The sequence below is a fragment of the Dipodomys ordii genome, unplaced genomic scaffold (genome assembly GCF_000151885.1).
Source record: "Dipodomys ordii isolate 6190 unplaced genomic scaffold, Dord_2.0 Scaffold2, whole genome shotgun sequence".
NCBI classification, from domain to species: domain Eukaryota; kingdom Metazoa; phylum Chordata; class Mammalia; order Rodentia; family Heteromyidae; genus Dipodomys; species Dipodomys ordii.
In genome coordinates, this window is record NW_012267218.1 from 7,490,172 (window position 1) to 7,509,083 (window position 18,912).

Sequence of the window (18,912 nt, forward strand, 5' to 3'; positions counted from 1 at the left end):
GATTCCGAGTTCCCAGCAACTTACAGGAAAGCAGGTGTGTAATCAACAGAGAAAGGAATCCATCAGGAGAAGATTCTGGTCCTGAATTAGGAAAAAACTGGGTTCGAAGCCAGGCTCCATTGCTTCCTCCCAGTGTGGCCTTGGGGTGTCTCACCCTGCCATGGCCAGATTCCAGGGGGTGGAGGAGTTCTGCGCGTGCGTTTCCAACATAGAAGAAGTTCTCTCCAGTAGCCATGAGAATAAATAGAAACTGCATTTGTCTGTGTTTGACATACGGCAGGTGCTCGGAACTATTTATCAAATGGAGGAAGGCTCACCCCTGGATGGGAGCCATCTGCCCCACCCCACCCCACCCCAGGCCCGCGGCAGGAGATGTCCCAGCCCACACAGCTGCAGAAGCTCTAGGTTTCTCTAGGCCTGTCTCTCAGGCCTGGGAGAGGCCCCACAGCCCCTCCCTGGTGACTTGATGGAAGACAGGGGCCTGTGCCAATTAACAGTCCGGAGCAGGTGCAGGGAACAGAGGAAGGTGGCGGTCAGGAGGCATGCGTGGAGGGGTAGAGGCTGGCTCTTGTGATTTCTATGGTGTTCAGAGCTCAGTGTTTCAGGGTGAAATGATAATGAAGCACTCTTTGGTGATCATTGCTTGCCTGAACTGCCTGACACCCAGAAGTGGCCTCCACCCGGCCTCATGGGCCACCACGTGGAAACGGGGCGGGGGGGCGGGGAATGTTGGACGTGGGTTGATCCAGAGCCTGCATCTAGATGTGAATTCACTTGGCTGTTTTTGGCCACAGGGGTGAGGAGGGGACGGAGGGACCTCAGCCACTCTGAAGTCTCTCACAGGATGTGTGCGTGCGTTTTTCCGAGCCAGAGCCTCTGATAGATTCCCAGCATGCACAGGGACCTTGGGAAAGTGGAGAAGCTGCTGGACTAGGGTGGACTGTGTGCCATGTGGCAAGAGATGGGGCTTCTACAGGCCCAAGGCCTCGTGGGTGCAGTGTGACTTAGCCCCAGACAACAACCTCTTGGGCACGGCCAGCCTTTCGACCCTGGAGGAGGAAAAGCACTGGCTTCCTCTCGGGCATCAGGAACAGTGGTTCCCGTTCAGTGGCCCCCCAAAGATCGTCTATGGCCCAGATTCCCCTTGGACACCTGTCCTGCATCCTGGGTGAAGACCTCTCCTTGCACGAAAGACTCTGGCCTGGCAGAGCTACCCCAGCGACCAAGCATTCCTGGAGTGGGCAGCTGGGAATCTTGCTGGGGTCCAGACCTTGCCCCAGGCAGGGAGGTTCATTCAGCACACTGTATTTGCTGACATCTTTAACACATGCAAGCCTGTTTCCAACAGTCATGTCCAACAGGCCCTGTTCCATCTAGAAAAATCTGTTTTCATAGACATCCAGCATGTGAATTAGCAAAAGCTCCTGGCATTGGTGTGGATGGGACCTTACCCCATTCCTTTGTGCTCAACCCTGGCAGGGTGGGGTAGGGGGTGGGATAGGGATGATTCTTGGCCAGGGTTCCAGGCCTAGCCTAGAAGTAAGCAGTATGGCCATGCAAATCATCACAAGGGGAAGGCCAGCATCCCAGGTAGGCTGGGACCAGGAATGTCTGCTAGTTTTCCCCTTCCCTTCCCTTCCCTTGCTAATCCTGAGGCTTGAACTCAGGATCTGGGTGCTTTCCCTGAGCTTCTTTGTACTCACAGCCTACTACTCTACCACTTGAGCCACAGCACCACTTTCAGCTTTTTCTAAGTAGTTTATTGGGGATAAAAGCCACAAGGACTTTCTGTCCTGGCTGGCTTTGAACTGAGATCCTCAGATCTTAGCCTCCTGAGTAGTTAGGAGTAGTTAGCAGGATTACCGGCGTGAGCCTCCAGCGCCCTGCTAGCTGGTTAATATTTAACCCACGGCTTCTGTTTTCTAAAGCGCCAGGCTAACAGCAGCGTCCTGGTCTCCAGCCCGGAGAGAAGGGGAGTTTGGCTTCTCGCCATGGTCGGTGCATCCTTTGCAGGGACATAAATCCAGGCTGCCCTTGTTAATGGCTTGCGTTGTGACATTTCTGACAAGCGCTCGGACTACAGATGGCTTCATTGTTTGGTTTAATGAGAAGGTGGGGCGTTCTCCCATCCGTCATCGCTGTCACCCTCTCCTGGGACTGCACTCGCTGTTGGCCGTGCCTGGCACACATCTCTTGTGGATGGCTGCCCGCCGCCAGTCCTCACAAGCGCCTGCTTCCGATCACGGACAGTTTGTTTACTCTCTGCTGCCCTGGGTGGCAGCACCTCATCATTCACACGCACACACAGTCTCCACAGGCCTCTCCTAACCCAACATGCTCCACACAGCCCGTCCAGGGATGGGGCGGGGCAGGGCATGGTTTCCCAGGGTTCTGTTGGAGGTTGACCCTCAGGATCGAAGGGGGGGGGGAGGGCGCTGCAGGAATGGGAGGGGCTAGAACATGGATTTGAGGACCACAGGGCAGAGATGCAAAGGCATCGCCCCAATCAGGGGTCCTCTTCTGCTGTAAGCAGTACTGCAGAGAGACTTCTGAGCACTTCCTGGAAGGGCCTGGTCTAATTCTTTGCTTCCACTTGTCAGGTGGAGAGCTCCTCTCCCACTTGCTGTTGCTGCTGCAGAGGTTTAAGTGAGTTACTATTAGATTTTTTTTTTTCCCCAGCTGTGGGAGCTGAACTCTGGGCCTGGGCGCTGTCCCTCAGCTCTTCAGCTTGAGGCTAGCACTCTACCACTTGAGCCACAGCGCCACTTCCGGCTTTTTTCTGCTGATGTGGTGCTGAGAAATTGAACCCAGAGCCTCATGCATGCAAGGCAAGCACTCTACCACTGAGCTACCTTCCTAGCCCTGACTGTTGTTAGATTTTGAAGAGAGGCAGCATATATAAGTAGCTAGGAAAAGTTTTAAGATCATTTATCTGTCTGCTTTATATTCCAGAGAACTTGTGTGTATGTGTGTATGTAGGTATGTGTATATGTGTGCACATGTGCATACACACGTGTGTGTGCATGCCAGCACTAAGGTTTGAACTCAGGGCCTTGCATTCTTGCTTGAGTTTTTCTGTTCACAGCTGGTGCTCTAACACTTGAGCTACTCCTCTGCTTCTGGCTTTTTGCTGGCTAGTTAAGAGATGAGTCTCTGGGCTGGCTTTGGGCCTTGATCCTCAGATCTCAGCTTTCTGAACTTGGTAAAAAGCACATTAGGGCTCATGTGTCAAGTTCATGTCTGAATGGGGGCCAGGGGACAAAAACTGCGAGCTGAATAATACATGTCTCATGTCAAAGTGACATGAAGTCCAAGAGTCCCCAGGGAAGGGTGACGGAGCAGGGCCATCCTGTGCGCAGTATCCACAGAGCCTAATGTGCCAGCTGCGGTGCACGCAGCGCCCTCTGGAAACGGCTGCTGCAGAGTCTGAACGTGGAGGAGCCAAGCATCCCCCTGTGGCCCTCGTGGGGCGTGGTCTGCAAAGCCCCAGCCTGAGCAGTGACTGCATCTACTCTTGCCCAGGGACTCACATCTGCTGTGTGAATCTCAGCCCTGTGGGTGGGGCCAGCGTTCCAGGACCTGCGTCCTGCAGGGCAGAGACTGTGGGATTGTAAGTGTGAGGTAGCAGTCCACATCAGCCACGTGGAAGTACTTGTCCACCGAGGCCCCTCCCTCCCTCTGGCTTCCCGCAGCACAAACCCCCTCCGAACTCGACTTCCATTGCTGTGGCAAAATACCTGCCGAGAACAACTTTTCTTTAAAGTTTCTGGGAAACAGATTCATAGGGCCCAGACTGGCCATTGACTTCGGTTATCTCAGTCTCTGGAGTAGCTGGGATTATAGGTATGAGCCACCTGACCCTGTTTTTTGTTTGATTTTTTAAAAAGATTTTTTATTGTTATTATAATGGTGATGTATACAGGGGTTACAGTAACATAAGTCAGATAAAGAGTACATTTTTTCAGGGGAAACAATGTCATCCTTTCCCTTGCTCTCTCCCAGTTTTTCTCTCCCTGTTATTTGATTGTTTTTGTGCCAGTGCTAGCTTGAACTCACTGTCCCTGAGCATTTTTGCTCAAGGTTGGCACTCTACCACTTGAGTCACAGTGCCACTTCTGGCTTTTTCGGTGTATGTGGTACTGAGGAATCGAACCCAGGGTTTCATGCATGCTAGGCAAACACTCTACCACTAAGCCTCATTTCCAATCCACCCTGTGAGGTTTTGAACACTAAGATTCAAGGTTTTCGCTTGGGCTTGGTGCCAGGGGGAGCCATAGTTGTAGGGCTCTAGGGAGACAGCGCTGGCATGGGTGGTTTGTGAATTAATCTCTAGGAACAGTGACTGAGGCTTACAGCAGGAACAGTCTTTCCCTCAGATGCCCTCTACCCTTGAGACACCAACCTGGGTGGTTTGGCCCACAGTGGGACTGGTTGGGAATGGCGAAGACTCCCGCTATGCAGGGAGCATCGCCATGTTCATGGAATGGCCTGCCAATTGTGGCTTACCCTGCAGCCGCTGCTGTGGACGGAGCGAGAGGCACCTATGCATCTGCCTTGCATTTCAGCCTGTGCTGGTTCAGCAGCCTTGGGCCAGTCACATCACCTCTAGGAGGCTGGGTGTCGCTAAGCCAGGATCCTAATGGGAAGCTACCATAGATGGTCAGGAGATTCAAGGAGTTATGTGTGGAAAATCTACCATGGTGAAGACTCTGCAGGCCGGTGCTCCGGGCAGTGTTGTCATTGTAGTTGTATTCACACCCCATTCGGGTGCGACTCGGACACGAGAAAAAACGCCAGCTGTAGTGAAGGCAGGTGCCAGGGTCAGCATCTGGGCCTTCAAACCCATCTCCTGACGTGGTGCTACTTGGGATAAAGAGCACCTCTCAGTTTCTACTGCCAGGACTGAATGTGGGCTGTTTAACCCCCCCCCCCATCCACACAGATGTAGCAGGCTGGCACCGCTGGCTCTGAAGGCTCATGGCAGTTGTCCCTTGCCCTTAGGAGCGGGTGGACTTACTGGCCAGCATTGCCCAGGAGCACGAGCAGTACCAGGCCAGTGTGGACGAGTTCCAGCTGTGGCTGAAGGCAGTGGTGGAGAAGGTTCACAGCTGCCTGGGACGGAACTCCCAGCTGACCACAGAGCTCCGCCTGGCTGCCCTGCAGGTTAGTCCTTCCAGGCCTAACCAGAGCCCCAGCATTGCCCGAAGCCTGCAGCGCCCAGGCTCAAGTTCCTTCCTTCAGTCAGTCAGTTTTTGTGCCAGTCCTGGGGCTTGAATTTAGGGCCAGGGTGCTGTCTCTGAGCTTTTGTCCTCAAGATTAGAACTCTGCCACTTGAGCCACAGCTCCACTTGTGGCTTTTTTTGGTGGTTCATTGGAGATGAGAGTCTCATGGGCTTTTTTACCTGGGCTGGCTTTGAACCATAATCCTCAGCCTAATAAGTAGCTAGGATTATAGGTGTGAGATACCTAGCCCTAGTTTCTATTTAAGTGTTGATTGCCAATGGCTCTAAGCCTGTTTGTTTAAAAGAAAAATTTTAAACTGCCAGGAGGCCAGGGATTGGTGGCTCACACTGGCAATATAGCTACACAGAAGGCTGAGATCTGAGGATCCTGGCTTAGAAGCCAGCCCAGGCAGAAAAGTCTACGAAACTCTTTTTCCAATGAACCATCAAAAAGCCGGAAGTTAGAGGTATGGGCTCAAGCGGTTGAGTGCCAACCTTGAACAAAAAAAAAAAAAACAAGCAAGAGTGTGAGGCCCTGCGTTTAAGCCTCAGTACTGGCACAAAAATATAAAGGAAGAAAAAGAAGAAATGCTAGGAAATGCTGAAGACAACAGAAGACTTGCTTCTTGACTTAATCAAATGGCTTGATGAGAAAAGGAAGCCCGTGTGTGGCGCAGCCCGTGGCCCAGCCTTGGGCAGCTGGTAGGCTTCCGGGCTCAGGAATCTGGGAACCAGTCCTATGCCTGCCTTCTGGATCCGGAATGTGCGACACACATTTGCTTTTTCCTTTTAATTTAATTAATTTATTTTTGCCAGTCCCGGGGCTTGAACTCAGGGCCTGGGTGCTGTCCCTGAGCCTCTTTGTGCTCAAGACTAGTGCTCTACCACTTGAGCCACAGTACCACTTCCAGCTTTTTCTGAGTAGTTTATTGGAGATAAGAGTTTCACAGACTTTCCTGCTTAGGCTGGCTTTGAACCATGATCCTCAGATATCAGCCTCCTGAGTTAGAGCTAGGATGACAGGTGTGAGCCACAGGTGCCCTGCTCACATTTGCTTTTTCTCCCTCCCCCACTCTGGTGTCCCCTCTCCTCCTTACCCTCCCCCCTCGCCCCCGCAGGACATCGCTAAGGATTTCCCCAGGGGTGAAGAGGCTCTGGCGAGGCTGGAGGAGCGGGTGCCGGCCATCATTGGGAACACCTCTCCCCTGGGTGCGGAGAGACTCACGGCTGAACTGGAGGAGATGCGGATGGTTCTGGAGAAGCTGCGGGTGCTCTGGCAGGAAGAGGATGGGCGGCTCCAGGGCCTGCTGCGGTCCCAGGGCGCCTGCCAGCAGCGCATCCGGCAGCTGGAAGCCGAGCTCCGGGAGTTCAGGCAGAGACTTGAGCAGCTGGGCCAGCAGGGCCTGGAGCCCGTGGCGCCCGGGGCCACGGAGGACCAGCTGGTGGCTCACTGGAGGCGCTGCTCGGTAAGCAGCGGTTGGCCCCTGCCTTGGGGAAAACAGTCAAGATGGGGCCTGTCCACACTTTTCAATGAGGGGACAAGGTTCACGGTGGGTAGAAGAGCAAGACCAGAGGAAGCACAGGACTTCAGGCATGGGCCTCAGAGCCCGTCCCTGGCCGGTGGCGAGATGAGGGGTAGACTTCCTTGGAAGGGATTTGGAATGTTGGGCCAGAAGGAACGTGTCATAGAGAGATGCATGTGGGGGTGCTGAGCCAAGGATGCCTGTGATGAGGGGGGCCCAGGGAGGCCTGGACCCAGACACCCAATCAGAGGACACCCCATCCTGTCCACTCCAGAGATGACCTACATTCATGGTAGGTCATCTACCATGACCTACTATGAAATACTAGAAATACTATGAAATGCCATGAAATACTATAGACAATTCACTTACAAAGACTGAAGGTTTTGGCTCAGGGTCATGGAGGCTGTGGTCTGGGATTTGCATTTTCTTGGGCCTATCATGAGGCAGGAAGCAGAATAACCCTGGGACATTCAGCCCTAGGGGCTCCTTCAACCCCACCCCCACCCCCAGAGAGCCAGGGACGTCCCCTTAGGGACAAAAGTTCATGGACCTCCCAACAGCTACTGCTGAGACCAGCATGTGGGTCTTTGTGGGGACACTCAGGGGGTGACTCGTGGATCAGCACCCCTCCTCCACTCCTCGCCTTTGGTTATTTCCATGAAAGAAGTGGTTTAGAGAAAAATCATCCCATCTTTCCTCTCCACCACTCTTGAATTTCCTCTCTTCCTTTGAATCTTCACCTGTATGCACAGTATCTATGTGTTGAGAGAGTGCGTGTGTAAGTGCTTGCTCTGTGGTCTCTCTTTCTCTCTCCCTCTCTCTCCCTCTCTCTCCCTCTCTCTCCCTCTCTCTCCCTCTCTCTCCCTCTCCCCAGTCCTGGGGCTTGAACTCTGGGCCTGGGCACTATCCCTGAGCTTCTCTGTGCTCAAGACTAGCACTCTACCACTTGAGCCACAGCACCACTTCCAGCTTTTCTATTTATGGTACTGAGGAATCGAACCCGGGGCTTCATGCATGCTAGGCAAGCACTCTACCACTCAGCCACATTCCCAGCCCTCTGTGGTCTCTTATCCAGCCTCCTTGTGAACCAGGTCACCCTACAGCACCATCTTTCCACCCAGGACCTGCTGCCCCTTCCCCTTGCTATGGGACAGCTTTGGACCCCCCCCCACCTCATATGCACAGAAGGGGTAATGGTCATTGAACCCCCATGATCAGACTCCCAAGTACTCAGCCTCTGCTTAAAAGTCACTGATCAAGTCAGCACCGGTGGCTCATGCTTGTCATCTTAGCTACTCAGGAAGCTGAGTCTTGAGGCTGGTGGTTTGAAGTCAGCTCAGGTAGACAAATCTGTGAGACTCTGTGAGAATCTGTGGACCAGCAAAAAAGCCGGAAGTGGAGGTGTGGCTCAAGACTTAAGGGAGGCAGGGAAGCCACGCTCTAGGTGGGGAACAGGGACTGAACTCGATCGTGGAGCCTCTGGTTCCTGCCCTTGGTAACCAGTGTGGAGAAACTGGTGGGCCACACTCCCTGGCCCATGCTCAGCCCCCTTCTCACATTCCCTCCCCCCATGGTGCTGTCCTGTCCTACAGGCCACAAGGGCAGCGCTGGCCTTGGAGGAGCCTCGCGTGGACCGGCTACAGGTCCAGCTGAAGGAGCTGCTCGCCTTCCCTGACCTGCAGTCCTTCTCTGATCATGTGGTGGCTGCCATCCAGGAGTATCAGAGGTACGTGGGGGCCGAGGCCGGGGTAGGGGCATGCCCCACACTGCTGGCCTCTCTCCAGGAGGTGGCCCTGCTCGCTGACTGAGGTTGTCCTAGGCCATGTCGAGCGTGATTTCCTTTCGAGGCAGCTCATTCCATTTCTGTTGGGTCCCCCTGTGCCACTTCAGCGTGAGGTTTAGTGTGTGATGGCCAGAAGGGAGAGAGATCACTGATAAAAGCCATTCTTTGCCAGTGACTACACCAAAACCAAACCATCAGAGCCTGTGTGCATGGATCTGTGGGGGTGGCTGGTGTGCATGCCAGCCCAGCCTTGACCTGACCCCTGGGCCCCCAGGCCCAGTTGCCCAGCTTCCTTGCCCAGCAAAGACTGTAGGATAAAGGCTTCCCCCGTGGGAATGTGTACCTGCTGTGTGAATTCAGGATGTCCTGAACACACAGCTTCAGGTGCCTGCAGCCTCGGTGTGTCGCATACCTCTGCCTGCTACGGGGTTCTTTCCGAATAATGGAGGCTTCCATTCACAGCTGTGCTAGGCCCACATCTGTAAAGTTGGGACAGGGCCTGCATCCCCTGTGGGATGCTGAGGCAGTGTGGGTAAGGGGCTGGACTTCCTGAGCGCAAAGCAGTAGAGGGGTAGATGGAGGGGGCATAGCTTTGCTCTGTCCTGTAGATTCTAGATTGGCAAAGGCCCGAGGGGGCAGAGTAGCTTTGGGTATTAGACCTACCTTTCTGTTGTTTACTCATCTTTTTATTTATTTATTTTGTGGGTTGTGGAGCTTGAACTCTGGGCCTGAGCACTCTCCCTCAGCTCTTCAGCTCAAGATGAGCGCTCTACCACTTGAGCCACAGTACCACTTCAGGTTTTGCTGGTGGGTAATTGGAGATAAGAGTCTCATGGACGTTCCTGCCTGGTCTGGGGTTGAACCGAGATCCTCAGATCTCAGCCTCCTGAGTAGCTAGGATTACAGGGATGAGCCACCAGTGCCTGGCTTACTCATCTTTTTAAAAATTATAAGTTTAAGCTGGGTACCAGTAGCTTGCATTGGTAATCCTAGCTACTCAGAAGGCTGAGATCTGAGGATCATGGTTCAAAGCTACACTGGGCACACAAATCTGAAAGACTCTTATTTCTAATTAACCACCAAAAAGCCAGAAGTAGAGCTGTGGCTCATGTGTTAGAGCACCAGCCTTGAGTGAAAAAGCCAAGTGAGAACAGAAGGTCCCAAGTTCAATCCTCAATACCAGCACAAAATAATTAATAATAATAATAAAGAGTCTGCAGGTTTGACCTCAGAAAGACCTGAGCCATGCCCAATGCTTTTTTTTTCTTGCCAGTTCTGGGGCTTGAACTCAGGACATGGACACTATGCCTGTCCTTCTTTGGCTCAAGGCCACCACTTGAGCCACAGCGCCACCTCCAGCTTTTTCTCTTTGTGTGGTACTGAGGAATTGAACCCAGGGCTTCATGCATGCTACGTGAGCACTCTACCACTGAGCCACCTTCCCAGCCCCTACACTGAGCCACCTTCCCAGCCAATACAGTTCATTTTCAACATAGTGTCCAGTGAGCACTGCTGCTGCATTTGCCCAGTGCTTTTTCATATCAGTGCTCAGAGGTCTCTGCCATCTACCTACCATACCCATCACTGCAATTACTGCCTGTAGTCCAAAAAGTAGGAAAGAGAAGTGCACACTGGGCTCCGGGGAACCCATGCTGGTCCCCAACCACACATTCTCCTCTCCATTTGCCCCTCTCTGATCCTTGCAGCATGAAGACCCTGAGCACCCGGCTCCGCAATGCCACGGGGGCAGAGCTATGGCAGCGTTTCCAGCGCCCCCTGCACGAACTGCAGCTGTGGGAGGCCCTGGCCCAGCGGCTCCTGGACGTCACTGCCAGCCTGCCAGACCTGCCCTCCATTCACACCTTCCTGCCCCAGATCGAGGTACTAACCCTGCTCCGGGCAGGCCGGCTGACTCATGTGTCTGGAGAGGTGCCAGCCTGGCGTGTGGCCTGTGAGCCTCTCTTCCAGGCCGGTACCTTCACCCTGACTGTTGGCCTCAGGGCTGGCTCCTCCTGCGCCTGTCTGCCCAGAGAGACAGAAGGAGCCAGCCTGGGAAAACACCTCCAGTTTCCTCTGAGTTCTGTGACAGATCTTCAAAGATCATCCAGAATGAATCCTAATGGCAGGCCACACCTGGCACCTTCCTTTTTTCTTTTCTTTTCTTTGGTTGGTTGAGGGGCTTGAACTCTGGGCCTGGGCGCTGTTCCTCAGCTCTTCAGCTCAAGATGAGCACTCTACCACTTGAGCCACAGCGCCACTTCCAGTTTTCTGGTGGTTTTTATTAAGATCAGAGTCTCACAGACTTTCCTACCTGGGCTGGCTTTGAACCGTGATCCTCAGATCTTAGCCTCCTGAGTAGCTAGGATGACAGGCGTGAACCGCCAGTGCCCGGCTGTGGCACCTTCCTTTCTGAGGCTGCCCTTAAACCCTAAGGCGTTTACAGGTGGCTTCAAGCAGTAAAGTCTGTGTCTCCCAGAGGGTGCCAGCAGGGCCCCAGAGACCCTGTCAGTGATGGAGATCTCCCTTGGAGGCCCACCTTGCTGAGCATGGTGTGGGCCACCGTGGGGAAGGCAGTCCTGCGGTATCCCCACAGGAGCTGAGTGTGGAATGGCAGCCAGAGGAGGTGGGATTGGGGGGGGGGGATTTCTGAGACAAGGAGGAGGCAGAATTGCATCGTGGGCGTGGCCAAAGTGATGGATTGGGGCGGGGCGAAGAGAAGAACCAATGCAGGGTCTTCCTCGAGGCAGTGTCTTCCCATTCAGGCTTACTGTTCCCCGGCCTCCTATGCACCAGCGCAGGTGTGCTTTGTGGCTCACAGGTGGCTTGGGTTCCCTAGGCAGCCCTGGTGGAAAGCTCTCGTCTGAAGGAGCAGCTGGCCGCACTGCCGCTGAAGGCAGACCTGCTGGATAGCGTCTTTGGCCAGGAGAGAGCGCAGGCACTGCTGGAGCAGGTGGCGGGGGCCGTGAGGGACAGGGACCTGCTGCACAACCGCCTTCTGCAGAGAAGGAGCAAGCTGCAGGTGAGTGGATGGACCCTCAGGATGCCCTGTGGGTGTTCTAATCCCAGCTCTACCCCTTGCCACTGTGACCCTGGGGGTGATTCTTTGTCTCCCGCAATCTCAGGCCCTTTATGTGTAAAAGGATTCTGGTCTCCCTTGAACTGGCTCCCTGGCCAGCTCCCAACTGCAATCTAACTGAACTATCTTCCTCAGAGACAGGAAAGCTTGGAGAAAAAGAGTAATTGTGAAGATGAAACAACCACATGCTAGGAATGTGGGTGTTACTGGAGAGACACTCTTGTCACACTAAAACAAAGATAGAGCTTTTGTTGTTTTTGTTTTTTTTGTTGTTCTCTCTCGATGCCAGTACAGGGGCTTGAACTCAGGGCCTTGGCAGGATCCCTTTTTCCATTTGAGGCTGGTGCTCTCCCACCTGATCCACAGTTCCACTTCTGGATGTTTGCTGGTCCACTGGAGATGAGAGTCTTGTGTACTTTTCTGTCAGGGATGGCTTGGCACTGTGTTCCTCAGAACTTAGCCTTCTAAGTAGCTGGGATTACAGATGTGAGCCACTGGCACTGGCCTACATAGCTTGAAATTCTGTGAGCAGCCTCTTTTTTTGGGGGGGGAGGGTCCGGTCGTGGGGCCTGAACTCTGGGCCTGGGCGCTGTCCCTCAGCTCTTCAACTCAAGGCTAGCACTCTACCACTTGAGCTGCAGCGCCACTTCCGGCTTTTTTCTTTTTGCTTATGTGGTGCTGAGGAATCAAACCCAGGGCCTCAGGCATGCAAGGCAAGCGCTCCACCACGGAGCCACCTTCCCAGCCCGAGCAGCCTCTTCTGTATGATGAATGCCCGCTGGGTCTCTGATTATGGTGACCATAATGATTACAATCTCTGGGACGCTGGGTGCAGGTCAGGCACTTGCCAAGAGCTTCACACCTGTGATCTATCTGACTCCAGGGACACCATGAGGAGGTTTGTCTTGGTTCAGAGGCACTCAAACGAGGGGCTTGTGGTCTAGAAATGGCAGGGCTAAGACTCAGGCTGCACATACTGCTGTTTGTTTGACTCCAAGGCTGCGATCTCACCCCGGGCTCTGACCCTCATTGGCAGAGCTAGGCTGGGTTTCAGGAACTGGAGGATTAGGGGGACATGGAGAGGAAGCTGAGGTCTCCCCATGGAACAGACACAAGCCAGTGGCAGAGACAGCAGGGCAGGCATTTCCCAGGGCCCATCATGATGTCGATCTTAAGCAAGGGCCCACAGACTGTGAAAAGCAAGAGTAGAGGGGATCTATGTGTGCAGGGCCCTTGGCTCAGCTGTCATTCAAATTGTCACAGTGGAAACAAATGGCTGCATCTTTGTTTTAATAAAACTTTATTTGTACAAAGAGATCTCTAATAGGATGGGGTGGGGGGAGGCTGCCAGCCCCTGTTCTAAAATGGTGTGATCAAAGTGTGACACTGGGAGAGAGCTGTGACCCATGGACAGACTCCCACGCCAGTACTCATGGGAGCAACTGGATTGCAAGTCTACGCATACGAGTAGGTACCCAGGAGGTAAGCACTTAATTTGCAGCAGCCTGGTTCTGCCTCTGCAGAGTTTGCTTGTCCAGCACAAAGACTTTGGGGCTGCTTTTGAACCCCTGCAGAGGAAGCTCTTGGACCTGCAAGTCAGGATGGAGGCGGAGAAAGGGCTCCAGAGGGACATCCCCGGAAAACAGGCCCAGCATTCACGGTTGCAGGTGAGGAGGTTTGTGGGCCCTGGTCACCCCCATGTGGAGGCTTGGTTGTGCACAGAAGCTGCCCTCCCTTCTCACAAGGGGAACCGGGGAGCAGCAGGGAGCTGGAGCCCAGGGTAGTGATCCATCTCACTTGATCTGACTTTTTGTCTATTTATTTATCTGATGCTTCCTGGCCTCCACAGGGCTATTGAATGGAGCAAAATGAGAAACAGATCCTTTATTTACTCTGGAGTTCTAAAGTCCAACATTGATACTTGTTTTATTTTTTCTTTCTTCCCGTGACTGGAGCTTAAACTCAGGGCAACCTGCTTGCTCAGCTGGAGCTCTACAACTTGAGCCACACTTCCAGCCTGATTTTTTTAGCTGGTTAATGGGAGATGGGGGTCTTGTGGACTTTTCTGCCTAGGCTGGCTTCAAACTGCAATCCTCTATCTCTCAGCCTCCCGAGTAGCTAGCTTTACAAGAATAAGCCCCTGCCCCTGGCAATTTTTTTTTCTTCTGGGACTAGGATTTGAACAGAGGGCCTCGTAATTACTGAGCTGGCATTCTACCACTTAACCCTGCCTCCCAATTCTGTATTTTTGTTTTGTTTTTTCCTTGCTAACTTCCTAGTGAGTCTAGAAGCCTTCCATTGAATAAACCATGTGTACTGCAAACAGCCTGCTCATTGACTGCTGTTGGCTGGATGAGGTGCTTTCTGGTTTTCCAAATGCATGTGATGTATGTGATGCATGTTGTGCATATTGTCTTTTGTATGTATATTTGTATAAGGGGGGAGGGGTCCTGACCTTGAACACAGGGCCTGGGTGCTGTCCCTGAGCCACAGCTCCACTTCTGGCTTTTTGTTGGTGGTTAACTGGAGATGAGAATCTCACGGGCTTTCCTGCCCGTGAAGGCTGGCTTCAAACTGCGATCCTCAGATCTCAGCCTCCTGAGTAGCTAGGATTAACTGTGTGAGCCACTGGCACCCAGTTTGGTGGTTGTAGTTTAAAATTCCGTTGTGGCTCATACACAAAATGAGTGTCCTCTGGGATTCACTCACCATGCTACCAAAGGAGCGGTGAGTCTTCATCGGGAGTGAGGGTCAGTCAGGGTGTGAAGTTCTGATGTCTGCGCTGCGGACACCATCTGGCCTTGCCCACACTGTTTTCATGATGCCTCCAGAATATTTTTGTCTGAAATCTAAATTTTTATCTGCTCTGAGAGGGGGCCTATCAGAATAGCCTATGGTGTAGCTGCTGCTGTGGGGAGCTGCCATCCTGGAAGCCCCTCCCCCTTCTCCCTGGACTCCCACTCACTGCCCCTCCCCCTTCTCCCTGGACTATCACTGCCCCTCCTCCTTCTCCCTGGACTATCACTGCCCCTCCCCCTTCTCCCTGGACTATCACTGCCCCTCCTCCTTCTCCCTGGACTCCCACTCACTGCCCCTCCCCCTTCTCCCTGGACTCCCACTCACTGCCCCTCCCCCTTCTCCCTGGACTCTCACTCACTGCCCCTCCCCCTTCTCCCTGGACTCTCACTCACTGCCCCTCCCCCTTCTCCCTGGACTCTCACTCAGAGCCCCTCCCCCTTCTCCCTGGACTCTCACTCACTGCCCCTCCCCCTTCTCCCTGGACTATCACTCACTGCCTCTCCCCCTTCCTCCCTGGACTCCCACTCACTGCCCCTCCCCCTTCTCCCTGGACTCTCACTCAGAGCCCCTCCCCCTTCTCCTTGGACTCTCACTCGGAGCCCCTCCCCCTTCTCCCTGGACTCCCACTCACTGCCCCTCTCCCTTCTCCCTGGACTCTCACTCACTGCCCCTCCCCCTTCTCCCTGGACTATCACTCAGAGCCCCTCCCCCTTCTCCCTGGACTCTCACTCAGAGCCCCTCAGTCTCTCCCTGAGACAGAAGCAAGATGAACAGCTGACCTTTTCCCGTCTCCCTGCAGGCGCTGCAAGGAGAGAGTATGGAGCTGGGAGTCCAAATAGAGGCAGTGAGGCCCCTCATTCAGGAGAAATCCAACCACCAGCACCAGCTGGACCAGCTTTGCTCTGACCACCACACCCTGCAGAGGGCCCTGGAGGTAGGGGGACAGCCAAGGGCCAAGAAGCCACTGGGTCCTGGCCCTGGAAGCCTACATGCCTGGGGCCTGTCTGTGCCTTCCCTCCTTCCTTTCCTTCCTTCCTTCCTTCCCTCCCCTCCCTTCCCTCCCTCCCTCCTCCCTCTCTTTCTTACTCCTTCCTTCCCTTTTCCATTCGGATAGCAGATGACTACCCAGCACTGGGGACTGCTCTAGGCACCATGGGGATAAGACACAGCCTGAACGAGGCAGGCAAGGCTGTGTTCTCCGGGGTTGGGTAGGTGGCAGTTAGCCCGCAGCTATGATTCTGCATGGGAACTGGGGCCACTGCCTGGGCAGAGAGCTGAGGTTGCCTGGGTCACGACAGCCAGGCTGCCGTAGGCCAGGTTCTGCAGAGCCTTGTCGGCAGCACCCTCTAGTGGCCACCTGAGCACTCGCTGGCGTTCTCACCGGCTCCGTTCCACTTCGTGCAGTGAATGGAGCCCAGGGCTTCTCCAGGCTGGGCACGCGGGGACTCTGACGGAGGCTTAGGTCTGTCCATTTTCCTGAAGAAAACTCGGTGTGAGTCAGGGGTCCCTCACCCACTCGTGCACCGCCTCCAGCTTCCTTCTGTGGCGATGGAGTCTCACTGACGTTTCTGTGCTCGTTGGCCTGGAACCGACAAGGCCAGCCCTCAGCTCGGCTCCCATAGCTGGTATGACAGGTGTTCTCCATGGCCCAAGGCCATGGGATTAAGAAGAGGTCTTGTGACTGCTTCTGCCTGGGCAGCCCTCAAACTGCGGTCCTCCTATTCGCAGCCTCACAAGTAGCTAGAGTTACAGGAGCAAGCCACTTGGTGCCTGACTCAGATTTTTAAAACTTACACGGATCTGTCACCAACTGGGCCCAAGTAGTCACAGCAGTCAGATAAAAGCCAGGGTAACGCCAGCGTCCTTTATGCCCTCCTGGGACCACGCCTGACCCTCAGGGGCAGCTCTAGCCTCAGATTTGAAACCTAGCTGGCATCGGTTGTGGGCTTTGCATGTGACGCTTGTTGTTTTAGAGCATTCCGCCGTGGGGAATGTGCTTATCCATATCAGGAGCAGGCTGGCTGGGTCAGGAGGCACCCCTGTGTTTGTGTGGCTCTACTTGGGCTCAGCTCAGGGCCTTGCGCTGGGCACGGCAGTCACTTTCCCAGTTGAGCCATACCTCTAGTCCTTTTGCCTTCTTTTTTTATTTCTGAATAAGATCTTATTTTCTGCCCAAGCTGGTCTTAAACCATGAGCCTCTTGACCTCAGCTTCTTGCATAGCTAAGATTACAGGCACGAACCACCATACCCAATTCCATTTTACCTGATGCTTCCCAGTGGTTTTGCAAAGGGCTGGCGTGCCGGGGTGGATGGGAGCTGGGCACGCCCCCATCCCATAGAAACACGGTTTTCACCGGAGTTGGCCTGGGCAGAGGGGAGGCCCAGCCCTGTGCTGTTCCTGATGGCGTTAGGAGTTGGGGGAAGCCTGAGAGTCCTGCAGGGGTTAGGCAGTGCCCGGGTCCCTGCCTCCACCCACACTCAGGGCACCCTGGCCCTCTGGGCTGTGCCGCAGGACCTGGTGGACAGGTGTGGGCAGAGCGTGAGGGAGCACTGTACCTGGAGCCACCGGCTGCTGGAGCTACGACAGTGGATCGCCATGGTCACACAGATGTTGGCGTCATACCGGACAGAGGCAGGCTCCGGGGAGACCGAGCCCCAAGAGGTGGAGGTGAGCTGGCTATTCATTGTCTTACCGGCCTCCTCCCAAGCCTCTACCACCGATGCTCCCACATGTGGAGGCAGAGCCCTCTCTACTCCTGGGGCCTCACTGTCTGTGTCCCTGTGTCCCTCAGAGGCTGCTGGCGGAGCTCCCGGGCAAGGAGGCCCAGTTGCCGCTGATGGAGGCCATGGGCCAGCTGGTGATGGAGAAGTCTTCTCCAGAGGGCGCGGCTGCGGTCCGGGAGGAGCTCCGGGAGCTGGAGGAGTCCTGGCAGGCCCTGAGGCAGCTGGAGGAGGCAGCACTGAGGTGAGAGGTGCCCCCCACCCTGCTGTCTGGGAGCCGGTGCTGGACAGCCTCTGTACCAGGCCTGGCGCCGGGGCCGGGTGGAGGTCGTTGTCTGCACACTTGGGCCCAGTTGGCGACTCTGATCAGGCCATGAGAAGCAGGGCAGGGCTCTATCCCTTCATCCTGTCTGGCTCCGGCCTCAGTTTTCTTCTCTCCATCTCTGGGGTTGTGCGTGGACCTGGGGGGAGGGGGTGATGTGGGTGGAAGTTGGGAACAGGGTGAGAATGGGCCCCGCAGCACCCTGCCACCCCTCAGAGATGACTTCGAGGTTGCGGTCAGCAGCAGAACCATGGGACCCCAGAGCTGATGGACCATGCCCCCTCCCTGTCTTCTGGCCTCAGGAGGAAATGGCAGCTGCGGATGACCCCAGTGGATTCGGACAGGAAGCTGGTTTTCACCAACAACATCCCTAAGTCTGGCTTCCTCGTCAACCCCGGGGATGCTATTCCCAGGCGGCGGCGTGGGGTGAGTCTGGCGGATGTGGGGGGCGGGCAGGAGGTGGCTGCTTTTGCTGTGTGTCACAGAGGGGACTCAGAGACCCTCCCACTGAAAAATATTTACTACATGGCATCAAACAGAAAAACCCCAAAATGGAGCCATAAGCTGGGTGCCGGCAGCTCACGCCTGTCACACTGGCTACTCAGGAGGCTGAGATCTGAGGATCATTGGTCAAAGCCAGCCCAGGCAGCAAAGCCCATGAGACTCTTATCTCCAATAAATTACTGGGAAAAAGCTGGAAGTGGAGCTGTGGCTCAAGTGCTAGAGCACTATCCTGAAGCGTAAAAGCAGCTTGGGTTATAGCCTCTAGGCCCAGAGTTCAAGCTCCAGGACCAGAAAAGAAAGAAAGAAAAACCTGAGCCATGCTGAACAGAATTGTATTGCTTGTTGCTCAGAAACAATCTGTCAGGCCAGGTGTGATTGCATATGTCTGTAATCTCAGCCCTTGGGAAGCTAAGACAGGAGGATCACTTGAGCCCAGGAGTTCAAAAGCCAGTCTGAGAATGTCAATTACTCACGCTCTGGGTCATTCCCTCATCTCCCCATGTAGTATGTAGTCTACAACCTTGCCAACCCGCAGGACTGGCCAGCCTCTCCCCACCCTTCAGCACCCAGTCCTTACCTGCCCCTCTGTGGAATCCCCAGAGGGCCTTTCTCACCTCTGCCCCCTGGTCATGTGACTTCCTCAGGCGGGCCTGCAGGAGGCAAGGGAGGGCGGCTGTGAAGATTTCTCCAGGCTGTTTGGGAACTTCGAGCAGTGGCTGCAGACGGAAAATTCCAAGCTGATCCGAATTATCGCGATGAAAACCACCACAGCCCAGGATGTGAGGGCCAGAGAGACAAAACTTCAGGTTGGTTCCTTGTCCGTGGGGGTCTGTGGAATCTTCCGAACAAAGGAGCAGACATACCAGTGAGCACCCAGAAGCAGATACACCCACGAGCAGATACACCAGTGAGCTACTCTCGCTAGTGGAAAATAGCAGATCTTAAATTTTTTTGGTGT

The 18,912-nt window shown here is 54.5% G+C and overlaps 1 protein-coding gene across 1 annotated transcript in view; it reads left to right on the plus strand.

Annotated features, from left to right (window-relative positions):
- Syne3 (spectrin repeat containing, nuclear envelope family member 3) overlaps nt 1-18,912 on the plus strand; it is a 68,775-nt gene that overhangs the window by 36,658 nt on the left and 13,205 nt on the right. The window contains exons 5-15 of the mRNA XM_013017496.1: nt 5,002-5,163; nt 6,341-6,688; nt 8,341-8,474; nt 10,238-10,412; nt 11,368-11,550; nt 13,131-13,274; nt 15,206-15,340; nt 16,920-17,075; nt 17,200-17,372; nt 17,753-17,876; nt 18,599-18,760. Of these exons, the coding sequence (XP_012872950.1) occupies nt 5,002-5,163; nt 6,341-6,688; nt 8,341-8,474; nt 10,238-10,412; nt 11,368-11,550; nt 13,131-13,274; nt 15,206-15,340; nt 16,920-17,075; nt 17,200-17,372; nt 17,753-17,876; nt 18,599-18,760 (1,896 nt within the window). The remainder of the gene's footprint in view (nt 1-5,001; nt 5,164-6,340; nt 6,689-8,340; nt 8,475-10,237; nt 10,413-11,367; nt 11,551-13,130; nt 13,275-15,205; nt 15,341-16,919; nt 17,076-17,199; nt 17,373-17,752; nt 17,877-18,598; nt 18,761-18,912) is intronic.